Raw genomic sequence first — 14,247 nt, forward strand, 5'->3', positions numbered from 1 at the left:
TTCAGAAGTGCTGGTTTTGTTTTGCTTTAGTTGAGATTCCTGCATTGCAGGGGGCTGGACTAGATGACCCTTAGGACCCCTTCCAACTTTACAATTCTATAATTCTATGACCCTCTGGGCTGCATGAGCAGTTTCTCGCCTGTGTATACAACTCGGCAGCCAAAAATGCCTTAAACTCTTGCATCACAAGCAAAAGGGGAAAGTCTAGGTTTTTTTTAAAAAAAAAACTTATGTGGACCTAAGGCACCTAATTAAGTTTCACTGCATTTATTTGTTAGATAGATAGATAGATAGATAGATAGATAGATAGATAGATAGATAGATAGATAGATAGATATTGAATTTATATACCATCCTACACCTGGGGGTCTTAGGGTGGTTTACAGAATAGATGACAGACAGACAGATAATAGACCATTCCTACAACAAGCCTGAGGTTCATGCTCTGTCCCAACTCTATCCACTCAACAATCCTGTGAGGTAGGCCAGGCTGAGACTCTGCATCTGGACCAAGGTTACCCACTGAGCTTAATGGCGTAGTGGGATTTTGAATACATATCTCCAAGGGTTCCAGTATTACAGAGTCTCTGGGGGTGGGGCTGCGGGGAGACAATCCTGGATTGACCAGGTCTGCCAATGTTGCAACACATTATGAAATGACTTTACTTTAATAATAATAATAAAAAAGTGGACCAGCATCATAAACACACTTTAATATGTCACCACTTTTGTGCGGTCGTAATTTAAAGCTGCAAATTCAAACGTTTTATTATTTTTTCACAACAATTCTTAGAAGTTCATACTTAATGAATCTGATAAAATATCAGAATAATAAGAGATATGTAGCATTAGAGCATAAGAAGTTGCCTTACTCAGAGTCAAGACTATTCTGTTCAATATTAGCTTGACAGGCAGCAATCTTTCTCAATGGCGGCCTCATTCATGTGAAACTCTCAACTTTCCTGATTTTAAAAAAGGTCATGGGAGATTCTTCCTTTTTCTCCAAGGCTATTATGAATCATTTTTGCTGGTTTTAGATGTTTTGCCTCCACAGGTTTTCAACTTTTGATATTATTGAAGCCTACTACATCATCATCATGAGCTGTCTTGGAAGGCAGGAGATAAATAACCATATTTATCAGATACATATAAATAAATAAAGGACACAAGAAAGTGAGATGGCACGGCAGTCCCCAAAAACACAGGTAAGAATTCGGGGGGGGGGGGAATATGTGTCCAGAGCGCTGCTGGATCCAACCCAAAACCTCTTGATTCCCACATCCTGCTTCTCACCACAGCCAACCAGACTCCTCCACAAAGTCCTCTGCATTCATCTGTCAGAGGCACTAATTCTTCTGAATGCAAAGTGCTAGAAACTGCAGGAGAGAAGGCCCTTGTGCTCAGGCAGGTCCTGCTTCCTGGTTTCCCACAGTCATATTGTTGGCCACCATGAGAACAGGACGCCCATTTGGCTGGGCTTTCCCAGCCACTCTGGGCCGCTTCCAACAAAATATTAAAATATAGTAATCCATCAAACATTAAAAGCTTCCCTAAAGAGGGCTGCCTTCAGATGTCTTCTAGAAGTCTGGTAGTTGTTCTCTTTGACATCTGGTGGGAGGGCATTCCACAGGGAGGGTGCCACTACCAAGAAGGCCCTCTGCCTGGTTCTCTGTAACTTGGCTTCTCACTTTGAGGGAACCACCAGAAGGCCCTTGGCACTGGACCTCAGTGTTCGGGTAGAACGATGGGGGTGGAGATGCTCCTTCAGGTATACTGGACCGAGGCTATTTAGGGCTTTAAAGGTCAGCACCGACACTGAATTGTGCTCTGAAACGTACTGGGAGCCAATGTAGATCTTTCAAGACCGGTGTTATGTGGTCTCGGCAGCCGCACCCAGTCACCAGTCTAGCTGCTGCATTCTGGATTAGTTGTAGTTTTTGGGTCACCTTCAAAGGTAGCCCAACATAGAGCGCACTGCAGTAGTCCAAGCGAGAGATAACCAGAGCATGCACCACTCTGGTGACACAGTCCGCAGGCAGATAGGGTCTTAGTCTGCATATCAGATGGAGCTGGTAGACAGCTGCCCTGGACACAGAATTGACCTGCGCCTCCATGGACAGCTGTGAGTCCAGAATGACTCCCAGGCTGCGCACCTGGTCCTTCATAAACAATATGAACAATAAACTGTAAAAAAAAAAATCTGAAATGAAAGAAAGCCTACAGTAAGATGGAGAATAATGTTTATTTTTGCATACTTCCACTTTATATTTCTTTTTTATTATTGTATATATAATATGAATTTTTTTCCATTTGTTGCAAGAGCCTTCTTTGTGGAACCTGGCTCAGCTGCATCATATGGCCCATGGTAAATCCAGCAATGGAAAATGTCTGTAATGCCTGTCTAACCTTGATGCCCTAAGCATGGCCTTATTTTGCTTAATGGTTAATCCAGCCCTGGTTGGGGCGAGGACCAGCCCTAATTTCCCCTCAGGGGGCTTTGCACTTCCTTTTTCTCCTTGCCCTCTTCTTTCTGAGAGGAGCCCTTTTTCTTTATAAATGTTTGTTCATGTATTTCCTTACCATCTTTTTACACCAGGCTTGGACACTCAAAAATGTGTTTTTCCCAACTCCTGTGATTGCAATCTGTTTTGACTGTTTTTCAGAATTTTAAATTGTTGTAACCTACCCTTGGTCCTGCTGGTGAAGTAATAAATGACCGGTGTCAGGGGTTCAGGAGCAGAGGCACAGGAAAGGGAGGAAATAGAGAGCGAGGGGGAGGAGTCCGAAGGAAATGTCAGCGATGACAGCAATCCGAGGTCTCCAAGTCTTTCCAGTGAATCGGAGGATTCACAGAAAGGGGCCCCCATAGTCAGGGCAAGAGGAGTGCCCAGAGGGACACCTCGGGAAGAAGGGGCCAGAGGGGACTCAGAGAGCAGCAGCTGGAAATCAGGACCAGCGTCCCCCCAAGAGTGCAGTAGGGGGGAGGAGTCCCAGACATCGGGATCAGGTGGCGCGCTGCCAGCGGGAGGACATGAGGCAGGAGTGGCCACGCCTCCATCGGAGAGCGAGGAAACGGTCGAGAGGAAGGTGGAAGGCTGCGCGCGCGCGCCAAGTTCAAATGTACAGGAGGGTGCAGCAGTTGGCAGCCCGGATAGGGAGCCAGGTCCTAAAGCCCGCCGTAGAGAGAGGGAGGAGTCAGGGGGGTCCATGTCGGCGTCGGAAGAATCCAGGAAGGAAGGGACCCCGGGGGGTAGCAGGACCCAGAGGAGAAAGGAGAGACGGAAGAGGTGGAGTAAGGCTAGAGTCTTAAACTGGTGTACAGGGGGCGGAGACTCAGACGGAGCTTCGCCGGTCTAAACTCCAGACGTAGAGCTGGGACGCTGAGGCTTGGAAATGGAAACTATTCTTCAATAAAGACTTTGATACTTTACTACCGGCTAGCGTTGCTCCTTTGTGAGCTGGGACCAGGAGCCAGCTCTGACAACCGGTAATAATAGTATTATGATATTCACTAACTTTCCAGACCAGTCAGAATCGATGGTGCCAATTTCGTCTTCCACGCTTTAGCAATTATTCTTTTTGCTGCTTTCAGCAAATACGAAACCAGAGCCAGATCCATCTCCACTACTAACCCTTGTAAATAGATCAATAATAATATTTTTGGATCATTTGGTAATAAATACCCGGTCATTCTAAGATAACATTTTGGACAGTAAAGCAATAAGTTTGAATTACCAATGTGTGTGTCTGAGAAAGTCAATAAAGAATCAGATACTGTTGATATTGCATATATATATATATATATATATGCAGGTTTTGGTGTCCTCGGGTGTCTTCCCGTGTAAAAGTTGGGGTGTCTAGGCGACGTTTCGACGAGGTCTCACTCGTCATCTTCAGGCTGGTGCTTTCGGCTTCTTGTTACTGGAACAGAGCAGGATCTCAGTGTTTGAGTTCCTATAAATACTGTTGAGGAGGTGTGGTGTATAGCCTCCAATGTTCTGGGCAGAGAGGAGGTTCCCAGGCTAGTGTGCCTTTTCTTCTTTTGTTCCTTAATTACTTGAGGGATATCTTGAGTGATTTCTTGAGTGATTTCCTGAATCCCACTTAGGTGGGTCATTAGGTGTGGATTAGTTGCTAAAGCCTTCGTGTCTTGAACTCTTGAACTTTGTGAAGAGTTTTTCTGAGAAGATGGCTGTACTGCACTTGGCTGTGCTCTGGCTTGGCTTCGTGTATAGGGGCGAGCTGTGGTTTTGTGGCCTGTGCCAGCCAGATCTGTGTAGGGATTGCAGGGGGGTGCAGCATCCGGAGGTGCCACCCTGGTTTGGCTACTGGATGGTGTCTGTAATTTATCTGTGGAGAGGGTCTGGGTTTGGGTCTGGTGTGGTTGATTGGTGATGGCGTTCTGTGTGCCTCTGGATCTAGTGTCAGATTTTGTGGGGAGGGCTAATTTCCAGATGTCTGGCAAGCGGGATGTGTCGTCACGCTTGTTCATGTTGTGAGTATTTATAGGAACTCAAACACTGAGATCCTGCTCTGTTCCAGTAACAAGAAGCCGAAAGCACCAGCCTGAAGATGACGAGTGAGACCTCGTCGAAACGTCGCCTAGACACCCCAACTTTTACACGGGAAGACACCCGAGGACACCAAAACCTGCATTCCTGTACCCGTGAAAATCTACGAAAGCAAATATATATATATATATATATATATATATATATTCCTTCCAATCTACAGATATAATTTGTGGTGGTCTCCTAGCCCAGATCCATTTGTAGCCTTCCAAAGCTAGTTCCTGCTGAATAACTCTCATTCATTTTCACACAAATATTTCAGTTTTAAAATCTATATTTTCATCTTTATAGAACATACAGTTGTACCTTGGATCTCAAACGCCTTGGTACTCGGACGTTTTGGCTCCCGAATGCCACAAAGCCGGAAGTGAGTCTTCTGGTTTGCGAACATTCTTTGGAACCTGAACATCCAACGGGGCTTTCGATTGGCTGCAGGAAGTTCCAGAGTTTCAGAAGCCGCGCTTTGGTTTCCGAACGTTTTGGAAGTCAAACAGACTTCTGGAACGGATTCCATTTGACTTCCAAGGTACGACTGTATTTTATTATGATTATGCTCTGTATTTCAATTACCTCCCTTTGGAGCACACAATTCCTTAACTGACCCTTGCTTATTAAGTGCTTCCTGAAGGATCTTATTGCTCTTAGAAAATTAACTGTGCCATATAAGCTACTTTGAGGCTGATGGGAGATTGAAACTTTCCCCCATTAGGAACATTGCTTTGCTCTGTGTGCACTCGCTTGTGAGGAATACAACTATAGCAATCATGGACCAACCCAATGCCTGCTCCAGGGGATTTCTATGGCTTCTTCGCTGAATGGGCTGCCATATGTTTGAAAAGGTTCGTTTTACGAGTGAAGCACTGACCGCACTCCAGGCACTTGTATGGTTTTTCTCCTGTGTGAGTCAACTGGTGCCGAATAAGTTTTGAGCGTATACCAAAACACTTCCCACATTCAGAACACAGAAACGGTTTCTCCCCTGTATGCATTTGCTGGTGGCGGATCACAAGGTAACTAAGGCTAAAACATTTGCCGCAATCGGTACATTTATATGGTTTCTCCCCTGTGTGGATCCTCACATGGACAATGAGGTCTCCTTTCTGGCTAAAGCTTTTCCCGCACTCAGAGCACTTGTACGGTTTCTCTCCTGTGTGCATTCTCCGATGTTTAGTAAGCTCAGAGTTTGTATTAAAGGCCTTATCGCAGTCTGAACACCGATAGGGCTTTTCTCCGCTGTGATTTCTCATATGGATAATGAGATTTTGCTTGTAATTGTAGCTTCTGCCACAGTGCAAGCATCCATAGGGTTTCTCATACGTCTGCGATTGCTCCCCTGAATGGATGATTATATGTTTGAGAAGGCCATCTTTCCGGCTAAAGCTTTTCTTACAGTCTGAGCATTCATATGGTTTCTCGCCTGTGTGGGTTCTCTGATGTCTAAGGAGATCGGAGTTCATCACAAAGGATTTGCCACAATCCAAACATTCATATGGTTTCTTCTCTGAGTGGAACTGTAGGTGTGCTGTGAGTCTCCCTTTTCGGATGAAGCTTTTGCCGCAGTCCGGACATTCATATGGAGCCTCTCCTGCATGGAGTCTCTGATGTGCAGCAAGTTTGTAGTTTGCTTGGAACGATTTGCCACATTCCAAGCATTTATATGGTTTCTCTTCCGTGTGGATTCTCTCGTGAAGAGCGAGGTTTCCTTTCCGAGTAAATTTCTGCCCACAGCCTGAGCATTCGTATGGCTTCTCCCCAGTGTGGATTCTCCTATGTGCGGCTAAATGCGATTCCTGCCTGAACCTCTTGCCACAGTTCCAGCAGTCGTAAGGTTTCTTTTCTGAGTGGGTTCTGTAATGTTTAAAGACTTCCGAGTTTGTAGAGAAAGATTTCTCGCACTCTGAGCATTTGTACGGTTTCTCCCCGGTATGGGTCCTGGCATGTGCAACCAGGTTACATTTCTTATTGAAGCTTTTGCCGCACTCTGAGCATTCATGTTGCTTCTCTCCCGTGTGGGTTCTGAAATGTATAATAAAGTCAGAATTCATGCTGAAGCTTCTCCCGCACACGGAGCACTGATACGGTTTCTCCCCTGTATGATTGCGCTGGTGTCGAAGGAGGTCGGCGTTCTTACAGAAGGATTTCCCACAATGCAAACACTTGTACGGCTTGTCTTCTGCATGGATTCTCTCATGCATAGCAAGATTTCCTTTCTGAGAGAAGCTTTTCCCACATACGGTGCATTCATAGGGTTTCTCCCCTGTGTGGGTTCTATAATGTCTAATAAGGTTAGCGTTCCTACAGAAGGTTTTCCCACAGTCTGAGCACTTATAGGGCCTCTCTTCTGCAATGGAGGAGCTGTTCTCACATTCTGTTGAGGTTACTTGTCCCTCAACCTTCCCTTTTGCCTCCTTGGCTGAGATTTCATCCAAGTCTTTGCTGCTTTCTGAACATCTAATCGTCTTATTTAATATCCCGTCCGGATTTCCCACCCGTTGTCTCAAAACAGCTTCCACCTTCGCAACGCACTGGGTATCTTGCTCTTTGGCTGTCTGCACTGCTGCCTGGAGTGGCTCTCTCAGCTCAGAGCTCTTCAGCTCTGGGTTCTTGTTAGCTTCCTCATTCATAGACTCCATATCTGAAGGAAAGAGAGATTCAACTGTGAGTCGACACCCTACATCCAGAGGTCATGAAACAGTTGCCAAAGAGAGAGAGAGAGACTGAATACGCACCGTACATTTAAAGCACATTTTCCTCTCCAAATAATCCTGGGAACTTCAGTTTGCCTCTCACAGAGCTACAATTCCCAGCAGCCTTAATGAATTACAGTTCCTGGGATTCTTTGGGGTGTGTAGGACCCTGTGCTTTAAAAGATGTGTACGCAGCCTTGGCCTAGCAACCATGAAGCCTGAGGCAAGGTGAGGCAGTCAAGCTACTCTGAAGGGACTATTGCTGAGTGGTATTTATTATTTATTTGTTTTTAATTATAGTGGTACCTCGGGTTACAGACGCTTCAGGTTACAGACTCCGCTAACCCAGAAGTAGTACCTCAGGTTAAGAACTTTACTTCAGGATGAGAACAGAAATTGTGCTGGAGGCCCCATTAGCTAAAGTGGTACCTCAGGTTAAGAACAGTTTCAGGTTAAGAACGGACCTCCGGAATGAATTAAGTTCTTAACCCGAGGTACCACTGTACTCTTTAAACCAGCTTTCAGGGATAAAACACCACTGTCATAGAAATTCACAATACTATTAAGTATTATTTTACATATTATACGCACACTAAGGGAGCTGCAGTGGCTGTCCATCAGCTACCAGGCCACATTCAAGGTCTTTTGTGACACACACATAAAAGCCCTGAATAATTTGGAGGCCTAAAAGACTGCCCACTCCTGAAGAGACCCTGTAATAACACATCAACGATCTGAGGAAATTTTAACTCATGACACTGCGCCCTACAGAGTATCACACAGCAGTGAGCCAAAAACGTTCATTTTCTGACTTTGCCCCTGCACTGTGGAAGACCCTTCCCCCACCACACATGAAGCATAATTCTGACACTTTATTATTTTTTATATTTTGCTGGAAGCCACCTAGTGTGCCTGGGGAAACCAAGCCAGATGTGGTAACAACAACAACAACAACTATGAGTAACTTCTGCCACTTCGTTTATTGAGACTTCATTATCTCTAAGCAGCTGCAATCTTGCAAATATGTATATTTTCGCCCAGGCTTTCCTTGACCCATAAGATCAGTCCCCACCATTCCTCTTTCAGTATTGTTGATTTGCTTTCAGTATTGTTGATTTGCTGTTCTCATAAAGCTATTTTATTGTTTTTGTGTTATTTTATTATGCCAGTTAGGGACTTACTTATTTTTAAAGTTAAGTGATCCATCTAGTCTAGCATCCTGTTCTCACAGTGATCACCAGATGCGATTGCCAACAAGTGGTGTTCAGAGGCAGAAGTGGTGCTTCCTATTGTGGCTAGATGGGACGTGTTTGCAGAGCTATTTCTATATCTATTTGATAGATTGTGTGTCTGTCTATGTGAGACAGAAAGAGAGAGAGAAGGAGCAAGGGAGGTTTCTAGCTGGAAGTAACTTAAAGTGAGATTGCAGCCTCGGAGCATGATTCTGCCACAGCCGTTTCTTTTGGAAGTTCCTTATAGGCATAACCCTTTAGTATGATTCTGCTTTAAATAAAGCCAATGGTACTAAGACGCCTAAAGGCTACAGACACACCATACATTTACCGCAAATCACATGGCTTCCCCCCAAGAATCGCAGAAACTGTAATTTCCCCATCACAGAGCTACAATTCCCAGCACCCTTCACAAACTACAATTCCCAGACTTCTTTGGAGGGAGTCTTGTGCCTTAAAGGTGCTTTAAATGTATGGTGTGTATGTAGCCTGTCTTCAGGGCTCTCTAAGGGGCATTTATTGCATATGGCTGTGTATACACTAAACAGGAGAGACACGTTCTTTCCTTCCCAAGAATTCTGGGCATTGCAGTTTCCACCCCGCAGAGTTACAATTATCAGCAACCCTTAACAAACTACAGTGCCCAGAATTCATTGAGGGAAAGACTGTGCTTTAAAGGTGTAGCATTCACACAGCCCTAATCTCTTGAAAAGCATCTCTTAACAGCTATAAATATTGTGGCATCAAAAAATGTTTGAGAAATAGCTGTGGGTTCTCCCCGTTCCCTTACCTGCACAGACTGCAGTTTGGTCCGGGGGCATGAGATCGTCCTCACAGCAAGAGTCTGTCTACCCTCACCAGCCTCAGACCTCAAGGAAACCTGGCTCCTTTTTCATGGTTCTCCATTTTAACCTCTTTCATGTTGGGTCTTAACCTGCTGAGTTGAAGAATTTATTTTAATTTTTTGCCTTATTAAATTTATACCCCTATCCCTCTTCCCAAAGGAGCCCAGGGCAGCAAACAACAAGTCCAGCAAAATCCAATCCAGTGGCAGACTGGGAAAGATATTCAGCAGGCGCCGAAAAGACAACAGAAGCAACACCTTTATAATAATCAACAAGAAGGCATTCCAAACAGCAGGTGCCACAACACTAAAGGCCCAATTCCTTCATTATTCCTCCTCTTTTATTGCTGCATTTTAATCCCACCTTTCCCCAAGAAGTTCAAGGGATGTGACCTGTGAGATATTTTAGGCTGAGAGATTGTGACTGAGCCCAAGCTCACCCAGTGAGTATCAGGGCTGAGTGGTCTCCAAGGTCCAGCTCTCCATCAACTGCATCACCACCACAGGAGTGGACTTCCAGATAAGACGGCATCTGGAGAAGGCCGTTCCTTGGGAATAAGTGTTTCTCGTTAAACCACCCTGAGAATTTTAGCTCTGTGGGGAGAATAGGAGGTACTCTAACAACCCTTGGGACCTTTAACAAAATGCAGTTCCAATTATCTTTTGAGGGACGCCATGACTGTTTAAAGTGGTATCCTACTGATATAAATGTATAGTGCAGATGGGGCTTGAGTGACCTTCATTCGGTCACGGTCTCTCATTTTGGCCTTCCTCTAGCAGCTTTTCTCAACCTGTGGGTCCCCAGATGTTGTTGAACTACAACTCCCATCACCCCTAGCTAGCAAGGCCAGAGCTCAGGGATGATGGGAGTTGTAGTGCAACAACTGGGGACTCACAGGTAGAGTACCGCTGCAAGGGTTGTTGTGAGGATAAAACAGAGGGGGTGAATATTGGGTTGTTGTTTTCATTTTTATTATGTATTTTGTGGTTTTATATCTTGATTTTATTCTGTGAACCGCCCTGAGACCCCCGGGGAAAGGGTGGTATATCAATTCAATTAAATAAATAAAAATAAATGAACACTCCACCACTAGTTCCTTGGAGGAAAAGGCCAAATATAAATGAGGAAAACAATACAATCCAAAATATGCCCCCTACCTCTAAATGTAAGCATCTTAACAGGGCAATCCTAGATAACGGTAAACAGAGAAAGTTTTTGTAATAGATAAAGATATACCGTATTTTTCGCCCTATAGGACGCACTTTTTCCCCTCCAAAAATGAAGGGGAAATGTGTGTGCGTCCTATGGGGCGAATGCAGCGCACCGACCCCTCTCGCTCTCCAGGCTTCAGGAAGCTATCCACAAGCATTGCGCGCCCAGCGGGAGTTCCCCCCGGGCGCGCAAGGCTTGCGGGCGGCAGCCTGAAGGGCGGAGCATGGGGCGCTCTCCGGAGGACGTCCCGTGCTTCACGCAGGTGTCCGCAAGGCTTGCGGGCGGCAGCCTGCAGCGCGGAGCACGGGGCACGCTCTGGAGGACGCCCTGTGCTTTGCGCAGGTGTTTGCAAGCCTGCAGCACCCTGGGGAACTGCCCCCGGGCACGTAAGGCTTGCGGGCGGCAGCCTGCAGTGCGGAGCACTGGGCGCCCTTCGGAGGACGCCCCGTACTTTGCGCAGGTGTCCGCAAGCCTTGCGCTCCCGGCTGTTCTGGTGGCTGGTGGGGGGGTGGGGATTTTTTGTTATTCATTCCCCCCCCCCCCAAAAAATGAGGTGCGTCCTATGGGCCAGTGCACCCTATAGGGCGAAAAATACGGTAATGCTGTGAAAAGGTATGAGTAAAAACAAACACTGTGGAAGTGGGGGTGGGAAGTCAATTTGTGAAATAATATAATTATTGATATGAAGACAATTGTGAAACTGTTTGAATTTTTTTATATATTGCAAAAAAACCCAAACCAAAACAGGACAGACCTATACGTGTCCACGCAGAAGGAAGCCCCACTGAGTTCAGCAGCATCTACTTCTGGACTTTCAAACAATGGCTATCAAGACCCTGGATTTCTTCTCTTTTCTTTTTAAGCTGCCTGGGAACCAAAGTAAATGTAATGTACTCACTCAGCAGGACTTGGAATGCAAAAGAATAGAAAGGAGGAAAACCCACTGCCACCACCTGTGTTCCAGAAGATCACCCACCTTCACTCCCTTTCTAAGTTTGTCCCCTCTGGGCACCCTTCCCCCTTCCCTTCCCCTCTTGCTCTGCTTTCCCTAAATAGACTCCTGCTGTGCAACTCACCTCCTCCAGCAGCTGTTCAAAATTTGCCTGGACCAAGGAGGCGGGACCAGGAAGAGGCTCTTTTCCCATTCCGCATTCCAAAGCCTCTCTAGGAACAAGCCTCTGTCACTTTAACTCTTTTCAGGGTCTCAAAGGCCTCCACCTGCACTATATATTCAAAGCAGCATTATTACACTTTTAATCAGTCATGGCTTCCCCCAAACAATCCAAGTTTTTGTTAAGGGTGCTGAGGGACCCCATACCTCTCACCGAGCTATCACAGTGGGATTTGGTTTAGGAGTCTTTGTTGGAAGTCAAGGTTTAATTTAGGAGATGATTTATTTTTTATGTACTTGGTATTTTTATTGCTTTGTATTTTTATTGTTACACCTAATTTGGAATTACACAAGGATTCATTTTACTGTACATTTATTGATACATTTTCATTTATTACGTACGGCTTCTTAAATTCTGTTACGTTTTTGTGACTCTGAGTGTGAATTGTGTTATTTTTTCCCTGACGCTGCAAGCTATCGAGCGAAAAATTGAGCATTTTGTTGGTGTTGCAAGAAAGGTGGCAGACAAATAAAGAATTAAGTACGACAAATGGCAACTGCTGATATTATTCCGCATCATAGTCTTCTTCTTCGCCCCACTCCCATAAGGCAGGAATATGCACAGGAGGCATTCCGGAGAAGGTGACTCAAGACAAATGAAGATGATGAAATGGAAATTAGGATAGCTCAATGAAAATGTCAACCCAGTGTGTGGCTGATTTCCATGTTAGGGATCATTAGGAAAGATTTTGAAAATAAAACTGCTAGCATCACAACGCCATCATACAAATCTGTGGTGTGACTGCATTTGGAGCACTGCATACAGTTCTGGTTGCCTCACTGGAAAAAAGCTATAGCAGAGGTGGAAGAGGTTTAGAAAATGACAATCAAAAGGGTCAAGAGGCCAAAGCAAAAGGTGCAAGGATTTCTGCTTCATTTAGAAAAAAAGGCATGGTGTGGAGAAATTTGGCTAGGGGTAATTTTTTCTCCCTCTCTCATCACACTGAAAACTGGGGGCATCCAATAAAGCAGAAGGGAAGGAGATTCCAGACAGACAAAGGGAAACACATCTTCACAAAGAGCATAGTTAAACTATGGAACTCACTGCCACAGGAGGCAGTGATGGAGGCCAAGCCCTTTTCCTAGACAGGTGGCGCATCATAGGTCCCCTCAACCTTCCCCACTCCGTCAATTTCTGATGGAACCAGCCCTGACTCTGCTGTTAAAACATTTCAAGACAAGGGATGACAATACAGGATAGATCCACTCACAAAAACATCTGGCACATTATTACAGAAATGTGTTCTACATAAGCCATAAAGAAGCTTACTTTTAAAAAGAAAAAAAAGATTAAAGCATATCTGCATTTACTTTATTAAAGGGTTTTGGCTGTTTGGCTGCAATCCTCTACCCACTTCCTTGAGAGTAAGCCCCATTGTGCCCAGCGGGGCTCACTTAGGACAGCAGTTTCAATGTGCATTATTTGCTTTATCAAGGATCAGGAACCCACCAGATATTGATAGACATCTACAGTTCCCATCATCTCTGGTTAATGGATGAGGCAGATGGGAGTTGGAGGCCAACCATATCTGGAGGGCTATAGGTTTCCAATCCCTGCACCATATAAACCACCAGCAGAACTCCATTAGGACTCAAAGGTGGGAGGCAAATTATATTACTTGATTTTATCATTAACCAAGGAAATATATGCATACACATGTTTATACGACTGTGTTCATGGAGCACTAATAACAACAATAATAATAATTTTATTATTTGTACATTGCCCATCTGACTGGGTTGCCCCATCCACTCTGGGCAGTTTCCAACAGAATATAAAAACACAGTAAAACATCAAACAGTAAAGGCATCCCCTAAATAAGGCTGCCTTCAGGTGCCTTCTGAATGTCATATAGCTGTGTACAGTGGTGCCCCGCAAGACGAATGCCTCACAAGGCGGAAAACCCGCTAGATGAAAGTGTTTTCCGTTTTGGAGGTGCTTCGCAGGACAAATTTGCTATGGGCTTGCTTCGCAAGACGAAAATGCCTTGCGATTCCTGGGGTTTTTTCCCCCTCCCCCCTTTTTCCCAAGCCCCTAAGCCGCTTAACAGCTGATCGCTAAGCCGCTTAACAGCTGATCTAAGCCGCTAATAGCCTTTTAGCAGCTAATCCGCTAATCCCTTAAACCTTTAATAGCCGCTAATAGCCTTTTAGCAGCTAATCCGCTAATCCCTTAAGCCTTTAATAGCCGCTAATAGCCGCTAAACCGCTAATAGCGCTAATCTGCTAATGGGCTTGCTTCGCAAGACGAAAAAACCGCAAGATGAAGAGACTCGCGGAACGGATTCTTTTCGTCTTGCGAGGCACCACTGTATTTCATTGACATCTGATGGGAGGGCGGTCGAGTCACTACAAAAAAAGGCCCTTTGCCTGGTTCCCTGTAACTTTACTTCTCACAGAGAGGGAACCACCAGAAGACCCTCCGTGCCAGACCTCAGTTTACAGGCTGGATGATGGGGATGGAATATTCCTTCAGGTATACAGGGTAGAAGCTGCTTAGGACTTGGAAGGTCAACACCAACACTTTAA

The 14,247-nt window shown here is 45.2% G+C and overlaps 1 protein-coding gene and 1 long non-coding RNA gene across 6 annotated transcripts; both read right to left on the reverse strand.

Annotated features, from left to right (window-relative positions):
- Positions 1-4,513: 4,513 nt before the first annotated feature.
- On the reverse strand, positions 4,514-13,012 carry LOC310670339 (uncharacterized protein). 5 transcript variants are annotated; one of them, XM_083425537.1, is made up of 4 exons: positions 11,624-13,012; positions 11,302-11,414; positions 9,281-9,427; positions 4,514-7,206 (listed from the first exon to the last, which is right to left on the reverse strand). In XM_083425537.1, the coding sequence occupies exons 3-4, from the start codon at positions 9,309-9,311 to the stop codon at positions 5,369-5,371; spliced, it is 1,869 nt and encodes a 622-aa protein (XP_083281663.1). In that variant the 5' UTR covers positions 9,312-9,427; positions 11,302-11,414; positions 11,624-13,012; the 3' UTR covers positions 4,514-5,368. The 5 variants fall into 5 exon arrangements, with proteins under 5 accessions (XP_083281663.1, XP_083281664.1, XP_083281662.1 ...); XM_083425538.1 differs by lacking the exon at positions 11,302-11,414; XM_083425536.1 differs by lacking the exon at positions 11,302-11,414 and having other exon boundaries at positions 11,446-13,012.
- A 399-nt stretch (positions 13,013-13,411) lies between these two features.
- On the reverse strand, positions 13,412-14,153 carry LOC310671086. Its single transcript, XR_014507764.1, has 2 exons — positions 14,026-14,153; positions 13,412-13,574 (listed from the first exon to the last, which is right to left on the reverse strand). It is a non-coding gene; the product is annotated as an uncharacterized lncRNA (long non-coding RNA).
- Positions 14,154-14,247: the final 94 nt, after the last annotated feature.

This window comes from Podarcis tiliguerta, assembly GCF_965153285.1.
Source record: "Podarcis tiliguerta genome assembly, chromosome: 2".
NCBI classification, from domain to species: Eukaryota; Metazoa; Chordata; class Lepidosauria; order Squamata; family Lacertidae; genus Podarcis; species Podarcis tiliguerta.